The following is a 25,796-nucleotide window of genomic DNA, read 5'->3' on the forward strand; positions in this document are numbered from 1 at the left end:
CTGTGAACTCTGCTGGAGAGCTTCAGGCATTCCAAATCTGGAAAATAAAGGCTGTGCTCTGGGCTTCAGGTCCTCTTTGTTACTCAGACAGCTGCTAATCGCCCTGCTGTGTGAGGAACCCAGCGACAATGCTGTAACATTTAGCTTTCTGACATCCAAAGCGTCTAGATCGGTCCCCAATTAAAGATGTATTAATCACAGAGACTCTAAAAGCCTGGATGATAGATGCGCCCGGTAAATCTCTGCTTCTTGCCTTTTTACTTTCACACTCAGGTTGCTACATTTACAGGCAGAAATGCTTAAGAGCCTGCTCCAGAAACTGACCGATCAAAAAGTCTTGTTCATTACTTTCTAGGAGATGCTTGACAATTTTCTACCCCGGAAAAGCCTTTCAGAAAGAGGTAAGGCATTGATCATTCCGCTAAAAGAACCTGTCTGCTTCAATAAATAGACCCCACGTGGCTGTTGTCATCTTTACTTTTTAAGTGTGATAACTAATTTAAGAGTGTGGCTTTGCCACTGACTACAAGGACACCCAAATCATCCATGCAGTAAAAAAACAAACAAACAAACAAAAAAACCATTAAGTAAACCTGGGAAACTTCAGGGGACAAAATATTAATCATACTAATATGCTACCAATAATCTCCTCCAAGGCAAGCCATCACCTTCAGGACATGTCCCCAGGTGAGAGTGAGTAAAGGTGTGCCTTATTCTAAAGTCACGTGCCTGGAACAACAAAACAGTACCTCCAACTGAAGTTCCTTCAAGTCCATATTTTAAAATTTATGTTAATAAAAGAGTCTCAAAGTTAGTTTTTCACATTGGTCTCCATTTTACAAGGGCGTTGAAAATAGCCTTATTAAATCCTCCATCAAAGAGTATCACTCATAACTTATTCATAGCTATGACCTGGTAATCAACCCCAAAACAAAGAAAAAAATTATAAAATAAAAGCAGATAGCCTGACTGATATTATCATAGAAGCCCAGAATCCAATTTTCTCCCCTCCCATATGTAATTTTCACAGAAGGCATCTAATCACAGTAACACAAAATGAAGCAAAAAGCCTCAACCTGTGACGCTTATGTAACCTCAGAAAAGCAGCATTAGCCATTCTAAGCGATTGAAAATCTTTTGAAATTAGATTTCTTTCTTCCTTTCTTGTTAATTTCTGAGGCTAATGGAACCCATGACGGACAGGACAATATTTGCAAGGTGCCAGGTTGGTGCCAGCTCAAGGTGCCGAGTTCCTTGGCTTTCAATGGAACCTGAATAATCCTTCATCATGAATAACTCCTTCCCCATCACCATACCAGAGATGGACCACCGTCTTCTGAGTTGAAAGACTAGGAAGTCAATTAGTGTCACTTATGATGTGAACACCTGTCGACTAAGACCTGGACCAAGCCCAATTCCATTACTGTAGCCACTCGGTGGCTGCCAGATGGTCGGGTCTTGGACCACTTATGATGGAGTCCAGATTCAAGGAAGTGACCTAAAGACAGAAAGGTCCAGAGTCCCATTAGTCATCTCCTGAGCCATCCAATTCCCCATCACATATCCAGGTGGAATAGGATAGCTACTTTCCCTAATGGTCATTTAAAAAGACCAGGTGAGCAGCCCCCAAACAGTCACGGTATTCATAAACTGAGGATACAAGCTACTTAATTTGTAAGCACTTTCAGCGGCCACTGTAATTGTTATCTCGAAAAACTACTTTTGAGTTACTCAATTTTTCTTATTTCATTTTGAAACGCATAAGCAGAATAGAAGGGGGAAAACCAGAAATGAAAAATGTCTGACAAAGAATAAACTGGAACATGAAATGAGAGGCTGCAGACGAACACGGACAGGTTGGGATAGGTAGAGGGAGCATCTCAATATAATGTTAGTTGCAAATCTATGTGTTCTACGCCACTCAGGATTTTTCCCAGTTCCAATGTTGCTTGGCTTAAAAAATAATGACTAAAAATGTTGAGCAGTGATGGCCACGAATGATAAAGTAGAATGTTACGAGTGGAAGACATGAGGAGAGTGAGAGAGCCACCATTTGGCTGAAGCAGACTCTCCCTTTTAATCCCAGTTCGGTTCCACTGCATAGAAGTCTGGGAAAGCTCCAAACATAAGGTATCAAAATATTTAGGGGACCATCGAATGCGGAGAAGCTGGGATTTAGTACTACCTAAGGAAGCCTTCGCTTTATTTGTAGCCAAGTATTTCCTGTCTAGTTTCTTCCTTACTGCGTAGATGAGCACAAAGGAGTGGCTGGTGAGTGGAGGGAAGAGATAGAAAGACCTCTGGGTTAAACTGCAACCAGCACATTTCGAAAACGCTTCATGTACAAATGGTCACCACATGCTAGGCTCTCAAGAATGTGGCCATGAAATGATACTCTTGCAGGCCTCCTATTTGAAACTCGATCTTTTTGGCAATTCTCTTAAAAGCTATGATAGAGGTTAGGAGAAGGAGCATAATTTATGACTAGGGATTTTAAGCTTGGGAATTTGCAGCCATAGGATTATTATTTTTTTTGTATTTGGGGTATCAGCCAGATACATAAATTGTCTGTGCCAGATCCTTTAAACTCCTATAGGCATTGTAAGACCGAGGCCGAAACAACAGAGCTAGTCAATTGTAAAATAGTATTAAAGCCAATAGATGTCTCAAACTGGATCTGTGTTTGAGAATTTTGTAGTCATGAAGAATAACAAAGAATGTATTAGGAAAATGATAACCTTTTAGGACTTGGTTGGTTTTTTTTTTTTTTTTTTTTTTTTTTTTTTTTTTTTTAACTAGGAGGTTCACAATGTCTCCCTGGGGCCTCTCTTTAACACAACTTGGTGAAGTGTGAAATTCAGTATTAACTGGCTCCACCCAGGAGGCAATCTGTAAATACCAGAAGGACCTCAGAGAAACATCTCAGGTAGAAATAGTTCCTCAGTATGGGCTCCAAGAGGACACTGGAGCAGGGCTTCAGCACCCAGTGGGCAGTTTTATAGAAGTATTTTGTGTGTTTTCTGAAACAGGAAGGCAGCAAGAGGTGGAGAAAAGGAGAAATGCCACCATCCAAAGAACACATACAGTCAAAGTCATACCCTTAAAGAGTTAACAGTGAGATTTAAGGGGCCTCCTCGCATCTAGCGTTCTTCCTCCACAATACATTTTACATTGTATAAAGATTCTTTAACTACTGTACCAGCTTCTTAGAGCCCCACCTGGATTAGCTGACTACTCAGCATTGGCATCTACACTAAGGTCTGTGCACACAATGTGTGGTTTTTTAAATTCTATGGCCTTGTTCCTGGTTAGAAAAAGATGCTCTACATTTCTACAAGGGAGAGATTTGACTAATGTTTTGTACTCCTTACTTTTAATGGAAAACAAAGCAACTAGAATCCCAGTTACATACTGTAATGACAATTCCTCTCCTGTTTTAAATGGGAAGACATAAGATAATGTTAGCTCTAAGAATTCCAAAGCCAAAAGCCTCCTCTTAGAAGTTTCCTAAAATCACACTCTCCTGGATCCCTGTAGGACCAGGATTAGATTCAGGGGAATTCCACCCCGGGAAGAGCTCCACCAGCAACTCTTAGAATCCTCCGCAATTTTCATATTTAAAAAACAGAAAGTCCTTGGCCCTGGCTGGTTGGCTCATTGGTAGAGCGTCGGCCTGGCATACAGGAGTCCCGGGTTCGATTCCCGGCCAGGGCACACAGGAGAAGTGCCCATCTGCTTCTCCATACCTCCCCCTCTCCTTCTTTTCTATCTCTCTCTTCCCCTCCCACAGCCAAGGCTCCATTGGAGCAAAGTTGGCCTGGGCGCTGAGGACGGCTCCATGGCCTCTGCCTCAGGCACTAGAATGGCTCTGGTTGCAACAGAGCAATGCCCCAGATGGGTGGAGCATCGCCCCCTGGTGGGCATGCCGGATGGATCCCCGTCGGGGGCATGCGGGAGTCTGTCTGACTGCTTCCCTGTTTCCAACTTCAGAAAAATATAACAAAAACAAAAAACAAAAAACCAGAAAGTCCTTGATTAGCTTGGAGACTGGAAGGAGCACTTGATTAAGTGCTCAGCCTGTTGCATATTCAAAATCACTGTCTGTGTGTTGTGACCCTGGTCTTGATAAAGGAACATGGAGGAATTTGTGCTCTCATCCACCTTCACACTTATTATGCTCAAAATACACACTAATTATGCTAAAAAAAATAGGGTTGATTCAGAAGGCAGATTTACAGCTTGCAGTATGTTATCTAGACAACACCAACTCCCCAGGGAGCCATTGTGAGCTTGCCCCTTTCAGGGTTTGTTCTAAGGGATGGATCTTGTCCAAGTTCGTTACACACAATGAACCTGTTGGTGGTAGGTCCCTAGTTGGCACCCACTGAGAAGCTGAAGCTACATATTTAAGTCCTGTTTGTAGGCACTGGTCACTGACAGAATTTCCTAAATATGATATATTTTTTAATAATCTACTTCCAGCCTTCATCAAAGAGGTTTTTTGACAGTGAGAACCAAACTGCCTGAGAAATTCATGGACATAGATTATAATTTGGAAGATGTCAGGCAAAAGGAAGTGGCCTACCCTTCTTCTTCTTCTTCTGTCCTCCTCTCCTTCCAAGAGTGATAGCAAAATAGAACAAGCATGTCAAATCACACCATTTCACCCATGAGATAGTTTAAATAGATTACGTTTTAGAAAGGAGCCCTTGTGCTTTGTCATAACAGAAAACAAAAGACGGTCAGAAAGGCCATAGTAAAGTTCTGTCAGGGTGGATGGACCAATTTTTCAGAACAGAGAAAGAAGAAATTGAATAGAAGATTTGTTTCCTGAGCTATGTGTCTATACCGGCAGCCATTTTGCTGACTGTTCAGCCCGATTCCCACAGCACTCTGGGTACTGACTTCTGTGTGTGGGACCAAATAATTAGTGACATTTCCCATTGAGAGCCGCAACATTCACCAGGCAGGAGACCACACTGATGTCTGGCATCACTCTCTTCTTCTGTTATTTCAGTTTTGAGGCAGCCTAGGAAAAATTTTTCATTCCTTTGGCACAGAAAATAATGGAAACTCTGTGTGTGTGTGTGTGTGTGTGTGTGTGTGTTGGGACAAAAGGTAGACACTAGGGGAAGACTCACTTAAAAAGAGGTATCTTTAATGCTGCTGGATAGAGCTAAGTCTTGCTTCTCCCTGATAGATTACAATACAAAACAAAACAAAACAATACAAATCTCTACCTGACAACAACATGCAGAATACCCTCTTCCTGTCTCCCCACATGAAAACAAGCACAGGGATACCAACATTCAGAGAAAGCTCTGTATATTGGGGTGACAGGACCAGCATTTTAATTAATGCCTGTAGATTTACGACCTCTCAATGCAGGATCCATCCTGCAGCCTGGCTCTTGGTTTTCCTGGTGTTTCAAGGAAAAAAACTCTTTTAAAGACATCAGTAGGGGGTTAATGGAAGCTTTGATAAAGTTTCTCTGGATCTTTTTATTGATGCTCAATTGCAAACTGGAGTCTAGAGTCTCTTCTGGTTCCTCTGAGGAGCCGGTAATTAATTTAGCCAGTTGGAGTGACAGCTAGACAATTTAGAAGCCCCTCTAAAGCCTTTGCTCGCCTTGCCCTGCTCATTTTTCATCTCAGTCGGGTACTTATTTCTCAAATCCCTTGATGGCTTCCCCAGAGGGTGTAAGAGTTGGCAGCAGCCTTCGAAGTAACAAGCACAACTCTGAGACATAAAAAACAAAAAACAAATCAGAATTAGACTGTCAAGTGTTTAGAGTGAATGTTGCCGAATGGGGTCTCCCTTTCTCCCAAATGAACATGTGTGCATATTTATGTAGGAGTGAGGAGGAAGAAAGAGTCAGGAAAAATAGCGTTCCCCGTCCTGGGTGTATAAATAAAACTTTCACTTTTCTGGAGTGAAATATTCTCATCTTAAAAAGAAACGCAACCCATTTTTGATTTATATACAATAATTACCTCTGGGCTCTAAAGACATTTGTCTGCGCTGCTCAGTCAACCTTGAAGCTGGATAATTTAGCAGGTCCTTTTGGAAGGCTTTTATTTCTTTCTCCGCGCCAGGATGAGTGGCACCCACTCCGAATACAAATTCACCAACCCCTGGTGCCACACGCCAGAAGCTGTACCATCGTTATCTGCATAGGTTTCTATTATCCTTCATTATGATCGTAATCAGTGAAAACGCAGAATAATTATAAGGGTGGTAACAATATTCCATAAACATAAAAATGACTTGACGTATAATGCTAGAATCAAGAGACCGTTCCCTTTTAAAAACTGTACGTGTTTTTAAAATCTACGTTTCTTAGGCGTGGTGAACGGTACCCGCAGCCCTTGGCTAGATGAGAGCTGTCAATGAGAAAACCACAGCCGCGCCTCTCTGAAGCCCACTGTGTGTTTACTCAGGCGCAGAAAGGACTTTCAAGCTGGCTTCTACTTAAGAGAACTGTCTCAGCAATTATCCGCCAACTCGAGTTGGCCCTTGAACAATATAAGGGAGGTTAGGAGAGCTGGCCACCCCTTCCCCCCAGTCAAAAATCCACTTGTAACTTATGACTCCTCCAGACTTAACTAATAGCCTACAATTTGTCAGAAGTCTTACCAATAACATATGTGTATGTTATACATATTATAGACTGTGTTCTTACAATAAAGTTAGCTAGAAAAAATGTTACTAAGAATGTCATAAGAAAGAAAAAATATATCTGTATAGAATTCATGGGAGGAAAAATTCTCATATAAGTGGACCCATGCAGCCCACACTTGTGTGGTTCGAGAGCCAGCGGTTCTGAGAATGCACAACTTTTCAATAAAACCTCTCAGCGGAGTCGCTTTACAATTTGTTTGACAGGTTTTTAAATGTCTTTAGAAAGATTTCTAACTTAGAGATTTCACTAATTTAATCACATGTTTTTCCTTGAAATTTCTTAGGAGTAAGAAAATAAATAACATGATTTAATTGAGTTCAAAGGCCAATGAGGAATCATCTCAGTGAGGAGACACGGAAAAGGACAGTCCATATTATGTATTATTTAAAAAATAAAATTACTGCCAGCATCTCAGAACCAAACAACAGTGAGTGCTAAGAGTACAAGATTTGCAGAGGATCAGAGCGCTGCCTTATCAGAAAGGCAAGCATGCTCCCTGGGTGCGCTGACCCGGCCTGGGGAGGAAAGATGTGGTACAAGAGAGCAAAGGCATGTCTGAAATCCTCATGTTTCTTGTGAAACCTTGTTCACATACTCAAAACCTCTAAAATATTGGGGGGAGGGGTTGCCAAATATCAAAATTGTTTCAACCATAAGTAACCTAAATGTTGGTCCACCGTGTCCTCTGCTGAGCCGTCTCTGACCAATGACAGTGACAGTCCACCAACTTTTCAACCTCCTTTTGACTGGCCCTCTTTCTCGGTTTCTGATCCCTCTCCAAAGCTCTGGTCTTCATTTGATGGATGCAATTTTGTGGTTTCCTTATTTTTAATTAAATTTATTTGGGTGACATTGGTTGATAAAATTATATAGGCTTCAAGTGTACAATTCCATACTATATCACCCATATATTGTATTGTGTGTTCACCACCCTAAGTCAAGTCTCCTTCCGTCACCATTTATCCCCCTTCACCCTCTTCTACCTCACCTGACCCCCCTTTTTCTCCTTGTAATCACCGTACTGTTGTTGGTGTCTTGAAATCACCCCAACATTGCCTAAGCTTCAGACTTCACAAAACGTGGAGCCACCGGCCTCCTGCGCATTATCTAACTGTTGCTCTAAGATGCTTTCCTTTCTCTCACCATCCCCTTGAAGCTTTCCTCTTACTGTCTAGAGAAGACAGGTAGCAATTATGCCCAGTAGGGATGTGAAGTCCCACTGTTCTCCATTATCTCACTCAAATAACATAATAGGTCTAATTAAGAGATGGCAGAGAGGGAGAGAATGGGCACTTCCCAGTTGAGCAGTAAAAGACAGTATGCCTCCTGCACTTGGTTATTTTCTTTTCTCTACTCATTTATGTTGGTTATATTAAATTTATCATTTCTTAAGAGAGCTCACTGAGTGTTTCCACCGTACATAAACGGGCTAAGCAACAGAGAGGTACCGAACATCTCCATGTGCCATGTGGGGCATCACAACGTGGTGTCCTGTCACGTCTCTTTCATCCTGCTATTTCCTGGCAGTTTTTAAACATCGTCTATCCTAGAGAACCAGGCAAGCAGCATTCATTCAGATGATGGCAAAGCAACCTGGGGTCTTCCCAAAGGGCCCTTTACAAACAGTCTGTGCCCTGAGAACCCACAAGAGCACTAGGTCCCCAGCACAGAGCAGGGGAACCATGCCACAACCGCTGAATGATAGAACCCTTAGAAAGTGGACATTGCTATAAAGTCACAGGTTCTGGTTTTTAAACATATCACTTGAGCAGAGTTTCTCACTCTTGGTACTACAGAAATTTCAAACCAGATAATTCTCTATTGGGTGGTGGAGGCTGTCCTGAGTATTATAGGATGTTGAGCAGTATCCCTGGACTTGACACACTAGATGCCATAGCACTTGCCCTTCTCCCAACGGGGACAACCAGAAGTGTCCCCAGACATTTTTCTGGGGAGGGGTCTGAAATAACTATACTAGATGTATAGCTAGCTTACTGTTTTTCCCTTTGAAGTAAATACTTTGTTTGGCAGGGTGAGGTTTAAACAGGTGAAGGGAAGGCAGGATTCAGATGCATTCTGATAATTCTGTAGAAGCAGTTTTGCAATTTCTCTCACTCTTTGACTTGCCTTTAGAGCCAGTTTCTGAACATCACAGGGAGATAAACTTACTTCTTCACGCTCATAGTTCGTGACTGTGTTCTTGGAATCACAGAATTTTAGGGCTGGAAAAGATCTTAGAGATCAGCTACATTCAAATAATTATGTAATCCATCAACTATTTGAACTCCTGCAAACTCAGAGTTTTCAAGATGTTTTTTACTAGGACACCTCAGCTGAGCTAAAGAGAGACTAACAGATGTGTTTCACTGGGAAATACTTGGTATAGTGTCATGTGCAAAATAAAATTCAAAAATCACTGCCCTTGGGTGCAATTCTTGGTAACCATAGAACACCAACCATGGTGGTTCATAATGATTTCAAATAACACAGCCTAAGGAATGGTCCAGCCCCATAGCTGGAAGGTGGGTGGGGGGCGGACCAGGCGTGCTTTGTCAAAATGGGCCCAGGGATATTAAGATCCGCTGGCGGTCATCACGGCATTTTTAGCAAAAATATTCACAGTTCTGTTGCTTGGCCAGGAAAACCTTGTTTCATTTATACCGTGTTTCTCTCTGCCAGTGACACATTCTGCATGTATCTGCCTGAGATGGTCCACTTCAGGAAGAGTAAACCGAAGGGAAGCCGTCGAGAGAACGAATCACCCAGCGGTCTGCTTATTCGTTTTCCATAAAGGTGATTAGCAGAGCCACCTCCTCCTAAATAAGAGGCAGAACAGTTTGTTGGAGGGTAGACAACGGAGACAGGGAGGGAGGAGTTTCCAAGGGGAATCTCGCTCTTCCTTTTGGGACTGTAGTGTCGGGAAGTAATTCCAAGGAGGACCTCCGTTCTCCTGGTCTGATGTTTCCCTACAGGGCAACTTCAGCCAGAGCTCCCAGCTCTCACCCTCTTCCCACCTCTCCTTCCCTGCTCTTGCCATAGAAGTAGAGGTGGGATGACTCGTGTCATAAAAGGAATTTGGGAAAAGAACCGTGTCTCAGGCCAACCATCTCGGCTCTCTCGTACCTGCCTAACTGCACAGAACGTCCATTGGGACATACCTAAGGGCACAAGTTTTACGTTGCATGGAGCCTTTAATCAGCCAGCTGGGCCAGCCTGTCCCTGGGTGACACTAGGTAAGTGTCACAAAAGCCAGCCCTTTTGGCCCACAGATATAAAACGGACATCCTTTCATCAGGTGGTCAGCAACAGAGTTGACATTCTGCATTCCTTTGTCTTGATTTCTGGGTCAATTGGTTTTGATCTCAGGAGGAAAGGGGGAAAAAAAGAGGTGTCAACAGCCCCTAAGACATCACAGAAAGATTTAAGCTAGAATGGTTTAAATAACCACGTGAGAAGACCGGCCCACTCACACCATGGTGTGCAAGGAAAGGATCAAAGCCCGGTCAGAGCTGCAGCTCAACACCCAGCATCTGTTCTCACCAACGGGGAGAACGCCGGGCCGGACCCAGGAGCATTCAATCATCTAATAATCTAGAAGAAGGAAGCAGGGCTCTCCCTGGTCTCAAGTGGCACCAGCTCTGCCATTAGCGTTGCTGCTGTTTCACCTTCATGGAGCTGTTCACCGAGGGTCCGCCACCGAGGGTGGCGATGATAAAACCAAGAATTTTAGAAGGCTTTGTGATTGTTTGCTCTTCACGATATTCCCGATGAGACAAAGAACCCTGAGGAAACAGTGCAAAAAGTGGAGAGGCACGGAACATCGTGGCCTCCAGACTTGTAAAGGCTAACATCCATTTGTTCTGTGAGTTCCTTAAAGAGTGAGACATCCTGGCTTAGAAAGGTCCCGAAGGAGTTTAATTTAATGAAATGGTAGGACCAGCTACAATGAGGATATAATTGGGTCCATGGAAATATACTTAGGGGAGCTTTGATAGAGTTTACGGCTGCTACATTCACCCAGAATTTCGGTCGAGATTATTAATCTGCCCTACTATGAAGAAAGGGTTTGTTAATCAAAGATAAACTACCCCAATGATTTTGAATTAGTGTACTCCAAATTATGGCAGGATAATGAGGCAGCACTGTACACACATACAACTCTGCTAGGCGAGAGCTTTCTGGCTGGCCACATAGGAGGTCTCCTTATTGAAAGATTTATTTTTAATTTTGAACAGCTTCCCAGCACTACCCTTCATGAAAATTAAAATAAGGAGCTGGAATTCTGTCCTATTCAGCAAAGTTCCTGGCAGGACTGCTTGCCGTGGCACAGGAAACCGCCTCACTGTGTCTGTCACAGGAATTCCCTGTCCACCTTTCTCTTACGTCGAAAAGAATTACACCCGCATTTTTAATAAAACTTTGATGTTTTTCTTTCCTCTTTGTAGGGAGAGAATCTTTTAGCCTGTCTTGTTTCTCTCCTTGTACCTTCTGGCCCAGTGGGAGTTGACATAATCTTTTGGCTTGAATCCTTAACTATACAGAAGAGTCGTAGAAGTCTCCCCACAAAATCTGTGGGAGCCAAGCCTGTCCTCGGCACATCTCTCAGAGGCTGTTCTCTGCCAAAGAGCATGACTTCAGCTGTACACTGAAGCCTCGAAACCTCCATTGCTAGTTCCAATGCAGTTAAGAGCACGAAGGAGTGATGTGTTTTGAGGAAAGCTGAAAAGGTACTTCAGGGGTGAGCATACTGTATTTTTTTTTGCTCCATAAGATGCATTTTTCCCCTCCAAAACTGGAGGGGAAAAATGCTCGTGTGTCTTATGGAGCGAAAAATACAATATTTTATTAAATATTTTAACACATCATTTGGTTCAGAATATTCTTTTTCTTATTTTCCTCCTTAAAACCCTAAGTGTGTCTTATGGTCAGGTGTGCCTTATGGAGCGAAAAATACGGTAAATGTATTGAGTGGATCACAGATCGAATTCTCCGGGGGGGTGGGGGTGTGTGTGCAAAGATCGCTCGGCCTCTTGTTGGCTCCTTCCAACTCAGAGACGCCCACAACACCAATGCGTTTCCCAGGATCAAGGGGCAGCGTTTCCACTGCATCCTTCCAAGAAAACTAATCCAAGACTGGCAGTCACAGAGTACCCGTGATGCTATCACAACCTCCTAAATCATACTGATCTTTATGGACAAATAAAACTGATGACCACTAACAGTGTTCACAACCTGAACGTGCAGAAATAAAAGACAAAAGCATATCCAGGTGCTCTCTTCACACCACATTAAAGATGGGTCACGTTTGTATCACTGAAGCTGCCTTCCAGAACACTGGCCATTCTAGCTCCAGCTCAAAATCTTCTCCCCACGTCTCAATTTTTTATTTATTCTAGAGAGTTCAGAGGAAAGTGGGAAAATAATGGCTTTGGATGGGGACACTGGAATACTTCTCACTATGGATCAATTAGTACGGACATCTTTTACCTAACTATTGAGTGCGCTTACTAAAACATGCATTTAAGAGAAAAGTGTAGCCTGACCAGGCGGTGGCGCAGTGGATAGACTGTCGGACCGGTATGTGGAGGACCCAGGTTCAAGACCCTTAGGTCGCCAGCTTGAGTGCAGGCTCATCTGGTTTGAGCAAAGCTCACCAGCTTGGACCCAAGGTCACTGGGTTGAGCAAGGGGTTACTCGGTCTGCTGAAGGCCCACGGTCAAGGCACATATGAGAAAGCAATCAATGAACAACTAAGGTGTTACAACAAAGAAACTGATGATTGATGGTTCTCATCTCTCTCCGTTCCTGTCTGTCTGTCCCTGTCTATCCCTCTCTTTGACTCTCTCTCTGTCCCTGTAAAAAAGAGAGAGAGAGAGAGAAAGAGAGAGAGAGAGAGAGAGAGAGAGAGAGAAGTGCAAGAAGAAGTGATAGGATTGTGGGCAATTTATAATCCTTTTCCAGCAAAGTTTGTTGTTCTTAAGAACCTCACAAAAAGATAAACCATAATCCTTTCTCCTACTCCCTTTAACTCTCCAGAAATAGGTTAACAGGGAGCCGGCAATCAGAAACATGTGAGGGAAATCCAGAATGGAAAATTAGCATGAGAAAGTGTGGAAACTTTTTCAGGGGAGGAATGGGAATGAGAGGGTCGGAGCCGGAGCCTAGAGATTCCACTTTGCACTGTGAAATATCTGATAGTCAAGATGTTGTAATAGTTCCGCAATTAACTCAACAGAAACGCTTCATGAACAGAAAATGTTTTCTAGTCATCTCGATTACAAGAGGAAAGTGATGCAGGAAATTGAGTAAATTAGCTCTCCTCCCCCACGTGTCAATTGTGGATTCAACTATGAAAGTGGCTGCAAAAAGAGTATGTGTTTTAAGGAAAATGTCATCAGCCACACGAATAAAGCTGCCCATTAAGACATACATCGCTCACAGGCTTCTGGGGTGGTTCTGGTATAGACTCACATCAGTTACTTTTTAAATTTTGAGAGAAAAAACAAGATCAAAACTACAGCTGTGAATGCCCCTGCTGGAACAGCCAGCAAATATGAACATACCAATACAGATTTGTGAAAAGTCAATTTTGTAATCCTAAATAACCTATAAATGCACTGATGTCCAACCACAGACCTGGTGATTAACATGGCCATTGTGAATCCCTTGCCAGAGAAGTCCAGCATGGAGTGACCCAGCTCACTGGACTGTCATCTGGTTTCAATCACAATCTTGGCCTTTGTTTAATTTCTCTACTTCTCAGTATATATAGGGCATGCTCTGTTGTTGATGTCCAAAAAGATATGCATTTGATGAATGCATAAATGTCCCTCTGTCTTTTGTATTATAGCGCAGCTCACAGGTTTATAATTAGATCCACGTAGTTCTATTTCCACTGCAGAACTTCAGTATCATTCCTAGATATCAACACAAGCCCTTTCTCCACATACATTTAGATCACACAGTAAAACGGATCCGATTCCTACCTGCTTGGTTGGTTGTCACAGTGACAGACACTGACTGGTCCGGGCTAGGGTTATACTTGGACACTCCATTCACCGCCCAGATTTCAAATGTGTAATTGGTATGAGCCAGGAGGTCAGTGATGGAGACTTTGGTGGTCTTCAGGCTGTTCTGCTGCGGGGTGTAGTGGACCCCACTTCCACAGGGTCGGCACTTGCTGGGGTCACCAGCCCCACACTTCTTGCACACCACGTTGTAGGAAATGTCCTGGCGGCCACCTGTGTTCTGCGGGCTGCTCCATTCCAAGTTCACCGACGTCTCATTGACATTTGAAATCAAGTTCAGGGGAGCAGATGGTGGACCTAAAGAAATATTAAAAAATATACACCATCACACCACGAACTGAAACAAACCCTTTGGAATCTCAGTATAGATCAGGGGTCCCCAAACTTTTTACACAGGGGGCCAGTTCACTGTCCCTCAGACTGTTGGAGGGCCGGACTATAAAAAAATAACTATGAACAAATCCCTATGCACACTGCACATATCTTATTTTAAAGTAAAAAAACCAAACGGGAACAAATACAATATTTAAAATAAAAGAACAAGTAAATTTCAATCAACAAACTGACCAATATTTCAATGGGAACTATGCTCCTCTCATGACCACCAATGAAAGAGGTGCCCCTTCCGGAAGTGCGGCGGGGTGCCGGATAAATGGCCTCAGGGGGCTACATGTGACCCGTGGGCCGTAGTTTGGGGACCCCTGGTATAGATTATTCTCTGCCTCTATGAGAGCTGAGATAGGCCCATTTGGCAAAGGAAGCAAAAAGTCAATCAAGTTAGCAAGATCTTTAGAAAGAACAATAGGCTAGAAGACGGTAGGTGTTTGAGTGTTGTTTCCGTAGGTGTGCAAACAAATGTAGCCGTGCTTGCCCCTCTGAGATGGGAGGCTGCTCCTCCTCAGATGAGCTCCACGTCCAGGCTTCCCCTCTGAAGTGTACAGGAAAGTGTTACAGCTTGTGTGGCTCTTATCTGAAAACTGGGTATGCAAATGAGACTTTAGTACCCAGAGCTGTCGCGGGACTCTGCTAAATGAAGAGTCATATACCACTTTCGGAGATAAATGATAATTCCTAAGTAGAGTGTGTCGTCAACATGGAATAAAATGAACTGAACTGTGGATACACCCCTTCAGTTCAGCATGGCAGGTGAGGGTTACACTGTTTACAGGTAATCAGTAACGACTGGTTCAACCTGGTTGCAGACGTGGGCAAGGAAGGGACCGTGGTTGAAGGGTCTCAAGGCGAGGCGGAGAGACCGCGCAGAGGCAGTCGCCCCCACGTGCGGCCCTTGAGGTGCACAGGCCCTTTGTATCCCCGACTTTCTGAACGTTTGCTTTATGCCAATTTGCTTTTACAAAAGACCTACGTTAATACCTGTTTTCACTAATCGAAAGAAATCCAAAGATGATTTTTGCACTTATGAAAGAAAAACGGCGACAAGTGAAAACAGTGTTCAGCATTCGCTCTGCAACAAGCAATTAGAGGCGGCGCGCACCACACCCGCCAGCCCCCTGCCCTGGGAGCGGTGCTCAGCATCGCGGCGTCATGCTGCTTCAGCTTTGAACTGGGTCCGTCCGCATCTCTGCTTTACCTCGACTTACTCTATACGTCCCGTAGCAAGCTGTGCCCTAGGGTGCTTACTTCTTCACTTTCTGCCATTTTGGCCTAAGAAAGGCTATGGATAGAAACGCTTTGCTTTGCTTTGCTTTCAGTAGAGGGAGGAACCTGTACTTATCCCCACAGACATCAAAGAATGTCTGAAATACAAATGGTGATGATGGTTATCTCGAAATAGAACAAGTGATCCCAACAGATAGTGGTAAATTTAATAAAAGTAGTAGTAATAATAATATTAATATTAATAATAATAATAGATAAGATTATAGAACCGTGATGAACCCTCTTGCTTCTTGCTGTTCAATTAGCCTTTATATGCCAAGAAGTTAGGACACAAAGTAATTCAGGGAGAAAAATCAGGGTGGGAGACAAGAGAGGTTCTTTTTCTGCTCTGAGCTGGTGCCAAACGTTTAAAAAACACCTCCACACTCTAATCAGAAATATTCATTCAATGTGACCATTGGAGAGCCCCCTTTTATCCTTCTTCTTTCACATTCTGGTCTTCTAAGAAAAGAGCCAAAGTGAGCTTTAATGAAAGTTGGTAAATTTTTGCTCCCTGTGTCTGTTCTGCTTCTAATTTCTCGGTAATGGTTGCTTTGAGGAAAGTAACCGGAGGCCTGCGTCAAGTCAGGAGAAGCTTTATCTCATCGACCACAATGGGATGTCCTTCTCCAAAGTAGCCACTGAGACATTGGGAGAGGTAACTGACCTACTAGGGTTTCTGTTCAATATTTACTCCTTAGCTCATGATGAATGGCTAAAGAATTTTGATGGTAATACTGAACAAGGTTAATTCACTCTCCTTTTCACTTTGTACAATTTAATGGAAGACTTTATTTTAACAGGGTAAGTGGGTTCTCCCCACATCCCCTTGAGAGTAATTATGATTTCTCCCACTCTTCATCCTGTGAACCTTACAGGGAAAACAGCGTAGTCAAATTTGTGTCAAAGGTAAGAAAGATTACCCAACAGAAATCCCCAGAAAGAAAATACAAATGTCCCTCTTGTTTAAGATTTCAAATTTGTACGTAGAATCCTTAGACTGGAAAATAACAGAGTGAAATAAATGATTTTTGAATAAATGAACAGAGCTTTTTAAAATCAGAGACTCTGAAAGCCAGATAGGATGGTAAAGACCATTTGGTCAAATGGTCTTGTTTTAAAGATGCGGACATTGAGATCCAGGAAGAGAATCTGATGTTGTGGAAAGTTTGTGCATTCTAATTAGTGACAGAATCTAAAATCCGTAAGTACTAACTTCCTATCTGGGGTGATTTCCACTCCACCATATGGCCCCCCTTAAAGGTATAAGAACAGCAAACTCAGCAGTTTCAACCAAAGTTTGAAACAGAAGGGTAGGAAGAGGGAGTGTGTTATCTTCAATGATGTTCAGATACTGTAGATGTTTGTCACCATGGTGACATCTATTATGAGTTTGCATCTGAAGCTGACCACAGCTTGCCTTATAAAATGGCTCAGCTACCAGTTCTTATGTTGATGCAACTTTCAGTGTTAAATAAGAGTGACTCTCAAATCCATTAACCTCCTTGCCAAGGATCCTGGTCCACTTTCACATGGGAAAATGTGACACAATGAATCAAGCACCACAGAAGCAAAAAGTCAGTAATTAGTATGTAGGACGGGGCATGGCAGTGTCTAAACAGAGAAGAAATGGAGCAGAAAACTAAATGGTCACAGGCCTCTGAGATATAACACAGCCACGTGAAAAAAAAAAAAATGCTGCAGGACCTCAAATTGGAGGGCTGGCAGGAAAACAAGTGGTAACCAGCCTGGAACAACCGTTTTCCTTTGGGAAGAGGACTCGGGCAGATGCTCTAGGAAAGACAGAAAACTAGGCAAATTCAAGTTCACTGTTGCCTCCATGAGGTATGATGAATTGTACTGGACATGTTTTATGTTCTGCTGCCACAGGCAGTGATGGTTATATGAGCAGAGCTGCAGCTTAGAAATTAGACTAGGAGAGAACTGAGGAGGGAGGAAGACAATGTGGAAATGTCCACCCAGGAGGAGTCTCACATTGGCCTGGACATGAAGGGACACATTCTTTTATAAATTAAAATCGTAATGGTGGTTGTATTGAGTCTAGGATTGCGTTTGTTTTGCTGTTGTTTTTAATTTTTGCCAGTTAAAGGACAATAAACACACGGAGTGTGTTTCCATTTAAAAAGAGGAGTAGTCTCTTTTTCAGAAAAGAAAGAGTTCTCTCCTCAAGACATAAAAAAAAAAAGTGGGGATTTTAATACCATCAAAAATCAATCCAGGCACAACACTCATACTTAGCAGCACCTTAAAACAGTTACCTGCTGAGACGGCCATACAGAAAAGGACACAGTCATTCTGAGTAACATGAGTCCCCTCCATCAATACAAAACATCCAGAAGGAAGAAAAACAACTTCTAGATTATCTTCTCTTCTGTTCATGTCTGCACTGTATCTAGATATTTAGGAACAATTACCTGTCTGAAAGGTGACTGACTTTCTCATCAGAAGTATGTTTACCTGCAAATAAGTCTCCAATTACAAGTTATCACAAAGAGAAAAGAAGGTAATATTTGTTTTAAGTGTCTAGTTTTTATATTGACATCTTATCTCCTGAGCAGACACCACCATCAGGAAGCTTGTGGGTCATTGTGAATATTAGAGTTTTATGTTTTCTGAACCTATTCAGTACTGGCCTGAATGCAGGACTCATAGCAATCCTGGTAATGGTATTGTGCCACCGTTGAGGTCTGGATTTCTATTTCTTATTGTGTTTGGAGCATGGTCTTGTTAATCAGACATGTATCATGTATCTGTTTCCATCCACAGTCTGTATGAGCCTCCAGAGAACTGATGTCTTCCCTTTCCCAGAGTCTACCATGATTCATCGTTCAGGAGAAGCTCAGCAAATATTTGCTGAGTCAACGAATGAGTGAATGACCGCACGAAAAACTAACAAAGGACTCTCCTGCATCTCTGCCCAACCACCTGCAGTGTTTTCCCAAATGTGTGAATTAATACTGGTTTCTCTGAGCCAAAGCAGTATTAGTCAGCTTTTTGTATACAGATTCATGAGCATTAAGCCCTATAAAGGAGCATCTCAATGTAACTATTTTGATTCAATTTCTCTTCTGTAACATAAAATCACTTTGGAAAAACTAGAGATGGCTATATTTACTAGGGATTACTTCTTTTGGGAGAGATTGTGGGATCATTCATTTAGTCAACAGATATTTATTGAGTGTCCAGTATTTGCCTCCTTGATCTAGAAGAGGAAGGGGGGGGGGGAATGGATACATTTTGACTATTTCTTGGGTGGATGAAGTAAGAAAGCAAGGGGAAGGCGAGAGATGAGGGAAGCTAATTGTCCATGCCGTGACACCTGCAGGCTCTAAGGGCGAGCTCTAGATCCTCTCCTGTGTTCAGAGCTCCCTAACCAACAAGTACGGATGGTAATTTAAAATGTGAACTTCAGCCACTCAAATTTAATTAATTTGGGATTGGTTATTATGACTTTTCTTTATCTTGACCTTAGGTGATAATAAATTCAGGCATGAAATTACACAAAACTTTATCTCTCTGAGGTCAGTAAATGTTAACATTTTCAAAGGTAGGCTGGCATTTTCCTTATTAGCCTTTATAGGGCTACAATTCTTTTAGTTTTATTTTTATCGTCAAAATCAAGACATGTTAAAATACAAATCAATCAAAGGCTGAAGTGTACGTAAGGGAAAATAAATGTCCTTGCTTGACACTTTTTAGTTTATCTATAAAAACCCCCTTGGAATTCACACAGGAGTCAAAGATTCTCTCTCCACATCCAGGAGTGAGGACGGCATGTCAAACTATTTATATTTCTCACGTTTAAAGTGCCCTTCACACTTTAAATATAATTTCGTGGCAGGGACAATAGCTGTACTACCAGAACAAAAAGTGAAATGCAATAGCCCTGAACATGCGAACCCTTCAGAGTGGTGCTCAGTCCATATTTCAGCTTTGACGGGCCATGGGGCCCCTGCAGCAGCTGCTTGCCTCTGCCCCCCTTCCGCTGAAGGCGCCACAGATAACACCCACCCAAACGGGAGTAGCTGTGTTCCAAAAAAAATACTACTTGCAAATAAAAGGGGCAGTTAAATTTTGCTTGAAGGCCATACACTTTGGCAACCCCTATTTTAGAGCATTAGATGGGACCAATGCACCCTTTTTCTAGGAATCCCTCATTTTGCACATAATTCTAAGGACTTAAAACATAGCCTGAACCCGTCAGGGGAGCTCAGTCCAAGAACCCCTGATTCCCACGTTTGGACAGCCCAGATAACTACTCTGGCTTCTAAATGCCAGCTCACGCCTACTTTCATCGACGAAGGAAGAAAACATGTGAAATATTATGGACTATTGCTAGAGTTTCCCCCGCTCTGAAAGAAACGGGCATTGCATTTCTTGCCACTGTGGATGCATTTAATGGAGATCCATTCGCTTCACTGGTGTGAAATACTTGCCGGATCACACAGCAGGTACTGGTAAAACATGCCACAATGTGTCATTATTATTTTCTAGTGAGATGTCAACTTGCATTCAGTCAACAGGAGTTTGGCAGTAGGAAGTTCCAAAGAAACCACAGCCAAATTACAGCAGGTGCAAAGGACTATCATATCATATCATATCATAAAACATCATATTACATCATGTTATAGCATAAGAGAAATTTTGATTGTTCTTAACCTATCACGTGCTATCCTTTGGGAAATGACAAGCATCCAGAAATGAACCACACACTAGAAAAATTAAGTGAACGTGACATTTAAGAAGGGCAGCATTCCAAGTGTAAACGAAAATTCCAGTAATTCCACAAATCTTACTTCTTCCCTCCCACATGTTAGACCGAAGTATAATTTCTGAGTAGTTTATAGAACACATGTGCTGGCTTATATAGGATTTAAAGTAGCCCCATTTAGGACAACCTAATGTTTACATATCCACATGAAATCTGTATGAGTCTTAAACTGAAAAAGAATCAGCCAACACGAAACGTAGGGTCATAAATGCCTCTGATGTGAACTAAGAGTTTGGTATGAATCGCTCTATGGAAAGTCCAGGTCAGGATAACTGCATCCTACGTACCCCATCTGAAACTTACAGGTAAAAATGTACTTTTGTATTCCTATAGGAAGTAACTAAAACTTTGGCAAATGGTAGAAATCTATTATGATAATTGCATATAGTAGCCTGTCCTGTCAAAGAGTTCAAATCTACATGGGCACCTGGGTTTATGTGACATATAAACCTGACGTTTCTGTTTCTTATAACAAATTGGAACTAAAGTACTAACAGACTGCAGGAGCAAGGGAAGAATAAGTCAAGTTTAAAACTCACATTGTTAGAAAAACTTTAAACATTCAACTCCAGTAGTTTAGACTTGCTAGCCCCGCCTGAAATTCTCTCCCCTAATTCTCTCAATAGCTTCCTCCTTAACCCTCTGGTTTCATTTCAAAACTCGCCCTCCTCCTTCCTGACTAGTCTCTGCAAAGCAAAATTCTCCCCTTTCCTTCGTTTTACCCTATCACAGCATCTTTTGTGTTTCCCTTCTTGTGAGAATTTTAAATTACCTTGTTCATTATTTACATTCTCATTTCAACAGAAGCTCTACGAGAACAAAAATACGTTCTCTTCTGATTTATGAGAGTATCCCCAGTCCTTGCAAAGATTCCACACATATAGTAGGTGCTCATTAAATATTTGCCGAATAAATAACTGAGTGAATGAACGAGGCTTCACCTCCATAGGTGATGCATCACTTCCATAGCACTTGTGTGGATCACCAAAGCTGGTCACAGAAAAAGGAAATTGCATGCTAAAAGATTGAAAAAAAAAAATCAAAGTCTGTAACCCAAGCTAGGAGACAGTTGACAGGAGACCAGCGTGGCTGGGCCACGTTTCCAGAGCTACCAGAGACTTTTAGGACTTAACTGATTTTTAATCACCACTTTAACATTCAACGCTTGAGCCATGAAATTAATTCTGGATGTGGAAACAAACATTCCCCAAGAGCAGGGCCAGTAACGTAACTCTTAAATGATCAATTTCTTTAAGCCCTCCTGTCACCCTTCTAAAATGCCAGGGCGACCAAGACGCATCTTCTCAGGAAGAGTCATCTTGGGTCTCGAGTTCCATTTCATGAGGCTTCATTAATCATGTACCACTTCGGGGCTGTCTACAATACTTCAGAAGCCTTAGCTGTTAAAGCCTCCAACCCTTCAGATAAGCCTTTGCTAATCTCTGTTCAGCTGAAGGACAGGTTATCAGGCGGAGTGAACGGGGTGTGTAAGTTTTGACTGAGATAGAACCTTGCTCCCTCCCCACACCCCAACAGCTGTACAGGTCGCCCCACTAATTGCTTTCTCTCAGCCCTTGCTGCTTTGGGTTAGTTTACATAAAGACTGCTGTTCAGGGACACCTCTTCCAAGAAATATGAACAGCGCATAACCTTTTTATCACAGCGGTTTATGTGTTTTAACAATGTGCCAAAGCAGAACTGCTGATTATTAAAACACAGAACCATTTGGATTTATCAATCATTGGCTGCTGTCATGAAAACTGTCGGCTTCCTGTAGGGGTAACTCCTTGCTGACTTTCTGCCACCATGGACATTTCTAGTATATCTTCTCCCCACTCCCTTCTGTACGAACCTTTCGCCTCTTTTTTACTGGTTAATCGGTAAAGTGGTTTGGTTTCTTTTTTTCTTTTTTTTAAGATGACCAGTTCTGGCTGAAGTACTTTATAAAGGAAACCCCCAGTTATCCCTGAAGAAGCTACACTATGAAAGACGCAGAAAAGTAATACATAAGTTTTTAAATCATGAATATTTTGATTTAGAATTAGCTAACCTATAAACTAATTTGCATTTCTTGTGAAGCGCTTTTTCACCCTTCATTTTATTTCATCTCCATCCTCAAATCTGACAGAAAAGTATTTACTAGCCACAGCAATCAGGAGCAAAGTTAAGCAACTTGACCAAATTAACACAGCTGATAGTGCAAATAGTTGTGATCAGAAACCCTGATTCCAGGGCTAACACAGCCCTTCTCACAGAGATACACACCATGCAAAAAAAAAAAAAAAAAAGGAATTATAACTCTGAATTCTTCTCAGAACAAGCTGGAATGTTCTCAACCTTCTCGATCCACCCCAAGCCACATTTCTCCTGGCTTCTCTGACCTTGACGATGGCACAGGCTGGCATTACTTCCCCGATGGTGCTGTTGTCTTAGCTGAGTTGTGCTCTCTACCTCGTTCTGAACTTCTACTCGGGAGTGTAACTAAGTGGGAGTTTCTGTCTGAAGTTCTTTCCCGGGGTGGAAGGTCACAGGAGGGTGAGGGCAATGATGCCCATGTAAGGGGAGACTCCCCTCAGCTCATGTTCCGCTGAGAGCTGTAAACAGCACGGGGAACAAGAGTCAGATATACGTCAGGAGAATCCAAACACTGATAGCAAGATGGTAGCCAGCTCAGCACCCCAGGGGACTCAGGAAAATGTCTCATGGACCCCGTGTCACTGAAGCGTGCTGTTCACAACCTCTGTCTGCCTTCCATGAAAAGAGTGTCAAAAGCGTTATCTGGAAATGACAGGGCTCGGTTGATAACAAGCCATTCTTAATTATTCATGGTGGTGGAAAAATTGCCATAACCTGGGCTCAGTGGTATTGGCAGATTATTCAAGCCTCTCGCTCAGACATGCATTAATGTTCCTCAAGCCCATGCACTTTCCAGCTGAATCCACATTGTGCTATCAATTCCTATAGAATGAGAAGTAGGTGGGGGCGGGGGTGAAGAGGATACTAAGCTAACATGGCCTCAAAACAAAAATAATTCAATGAGATGATACCTGTTTTTTATTTAAATATCCCAAAGCTTTCAAAAAATTTGGCCAACAACCAAATGGCCAATGATCAGCCCTGAGTGGATCTACTGCCTTTCATTTCACGTACTTTGTGATCTTTTCATCTATACTCTAAATCAGGGGTCCCCAAACTACGGCCCGCGGGCCACATGCGGCCCCCTGAGGCCATTTATCCGGCCCCCGCCGCACTTCCGGAAGGGGCACCTCTTTCATTGGTGGTCAGTGACAGGAGCATAGTTCCCATTGAAATACTGGTCAGCTTGTTGATTTAAATTTACTTGTTCTTTATTTTAAATATTGTATTTGTTCCCATTTTGTTTTCTTACTTTAAAATAAGATATGTGCAGTGTGCATAAGGATTTGTTCATAGTTTTTTTTATAGTCTGGCCCTCCAACGGTCTGAGGGACAGTGAACTGGCCTCCTGCGTAAAAAGTTTGGGGACCCCTGTTCTAAATTGTCATAGGACAAGAAGCGTGTACTTGGGTTCTCCAGATGCACTTCCCCACTGGTATTCAAAGTGCTGAGAGGTAATTTAGAAAGAAGAGACAAGGATGTGGCTCACTCACTAGCTGATGTCAGACCTTCAACTACGAATATCTCATTAAAGGTGCAGCCCGGAAGTGGAAAGGGTCCACGTGGGCTGCGTCTGAATCATCAAAATACGGCGGTTGCCCTGATCAGTTTGTAAGGTCCAGGAGGGGAGAAGCACCGTAGTCGGCGTTTCAAGTGGCTAACAGGCAGCAGGGCTCGCATCTTCCAAACCAAAAACCACGTCACGTAATCTGGCAACAGGAGCGCTGGTGTCTCCGTTTGAGTTTTTGACCGATGACAAATGAAATGTGGTATGAAACTAGACTCCTATATTGCAAATTTGATAAACATGAAATGATAAATTCTCTTAGATTCCAGAATTTTCATAAAAATATGTTCACCAAAATGATTGATTGCGTGGATGCTAAAATGTGAAATGATTAGACGTGGACAGATGGATCTGCAGAGGCACTTTGCTTAACAAAACTTTGGGAACCACTGGCCTTCATTCTCACTTCTACTGACTAGTTTTTTTTTGTTTTTGTTTTTGTTTTTTTTTTAATTTTTCTGAAGCTGGAAACAGGGAGAGACAGTCTGACAGACTCCCGCATGCGCCCCACCGGGATCCACCCGGCACGCCCACCAGGGGCGACGCTCTGCCCACCAGGGGGCGATGCTCTGCCCATCCTGGGGGTCGCCATGTTGCGACCAGAGCCACTCTAGCGCCTGAGGCAGAGGCCACAGAGCCATCCCCAGCGCCCGGGCCATTTTTGCTCCAATGGAGCCTTGGCTGCGGGAGGGGAAGAGAGAGACAGAGAGGAAAGCGCGGCGGAGGGGTGGAGAAGCAAATGGGCGCTTCTCCTGTGTGCCCTGGCCGGGAATCGAACCCGGGTCCTCCACACGCTAGGCCGACGCTCTACCGCTGAGCCAACCGGCCAGGGCCTGACTAGTTTTTTACTAGAGCTAACTGAGCTCTTAGTAATCAATTTCCTAGAATGTCCTTCCCCTTCTCATTATTAGTTACTTGCAGCTTTAAAGCAATATCTATATATGACTTGGGGTAGAAAAAGAAGTATAGTTTACTTGAAACTGAAGACTGTCTTTTATCCTATGGTTTTAAACATCAAAGCCTCATGCTAGACATCCCTCCCCAAATCCCTCAGCCAGACTGTTAAGCATGGAAATCTTTGGGGTAGAGAACTGAATTGAACATCCTACCTTCAAGGGCTTGTTTGAAAATGGTTGTGAGATTTCCAAAATTAAAGGACTTCAAAAAAAATAAAATAAATAAAAAGAGTCTGTCTCTTCTCCTGACCTTGGAAACAAGGAGGGACGATGTTATTTTAATTTGCATTCAAATTTTAACAACACAGTCACACAGCACCACTGGGAACCCACTGGGTTTCCACCAAAGATTGCTCATCATTTCATTACGGTTCATTATGTTGATAACTGTCAGAAAGTATTAGAGGCGAGGGCTTTGAGTAATAGAACTGAAACGGTAATTTTAAAACAATAGACTTTCTGAAGGAAATACGGTGGGGCACACTAAATTCAATTAGGAAAGGCAAGTGTAGAGGCAACGTAAGTGATGTTTGCTGTCTGGAGTGAGGCTACTTCAATTTCTGGATAACCTAAACTTGCAAAAAAGCTTTTTCAAATCAGGACCTTTCGTCATAGAGCTGGGAAACTTCGCCCTCATTAGCCCTAAGCAATGCCGGTGTAAATTGTCTTAAGAGCTGCAATTTTGGAATATTTTAGGCCGTGTCTAAGGATCAATCACTCCGTCTTTGTTTGTTGGGCACAGCTGACTGAATTATTCAGGGCCGTTGACTCGGAGACAGATTTGCAAAGGCCCTTCAAGCTGGCAATCTAAAATAATAATCTCTTATTTACAAAGTGCTCCCAATCACAAGGCTCGAATAAGTTTCATCAAACAAGTTAAATAAAGAGCACCCGAAAGCCCAAGGACAGATTTCCAATTGAAAAATACGTCAAACGGCTCTGGTAACGGTGCTCAGAGGTAAAGATGCCAAAGTAA

The 25,796-nt window shown here is 42.7% G+C and overlaps 1 protein-coding gene across 2 annotated transcripts in view; it reads right to left on the bottom strand.

Moving 5' to 3' along the window:
* Positions 1–25,796, bottom strand: part of EPHA4 (EPH receptor A4) — a 145,702-nt gene that overhangs the window by 46,886 nt on the left and 73,020 nt on the right. For both annotated transcript variants that reach the window (XM_066345026.1, XM_066345025.1), the window contains exon 5: positions 13,669–14,007. In XM_066345026.1, coding sequence (XP_066201123.1) covers positions 13,669–14,007 — 339 coding nt within the window. The remainder of the gene's footprint in view (positions 1–13,668; positions 14,008–25,796) is intronic.

Source organism: Saccopteryx leptura, chromosome 7, assembly GCF_036850995.1.
Source record: "Saccopteryx leptura isolate mSacLep1 chromosome 7, mSacLep1_pri_phased_curated, whole genome shotgun sequence".
In the NCBI taxonomy this organism is placed as follows: Eukaryota; Metazoa; Chordata; class Mammalia; order Chiroptera; family Emballonuridae; genus Saccopteryx; species Saccopteryx leptura.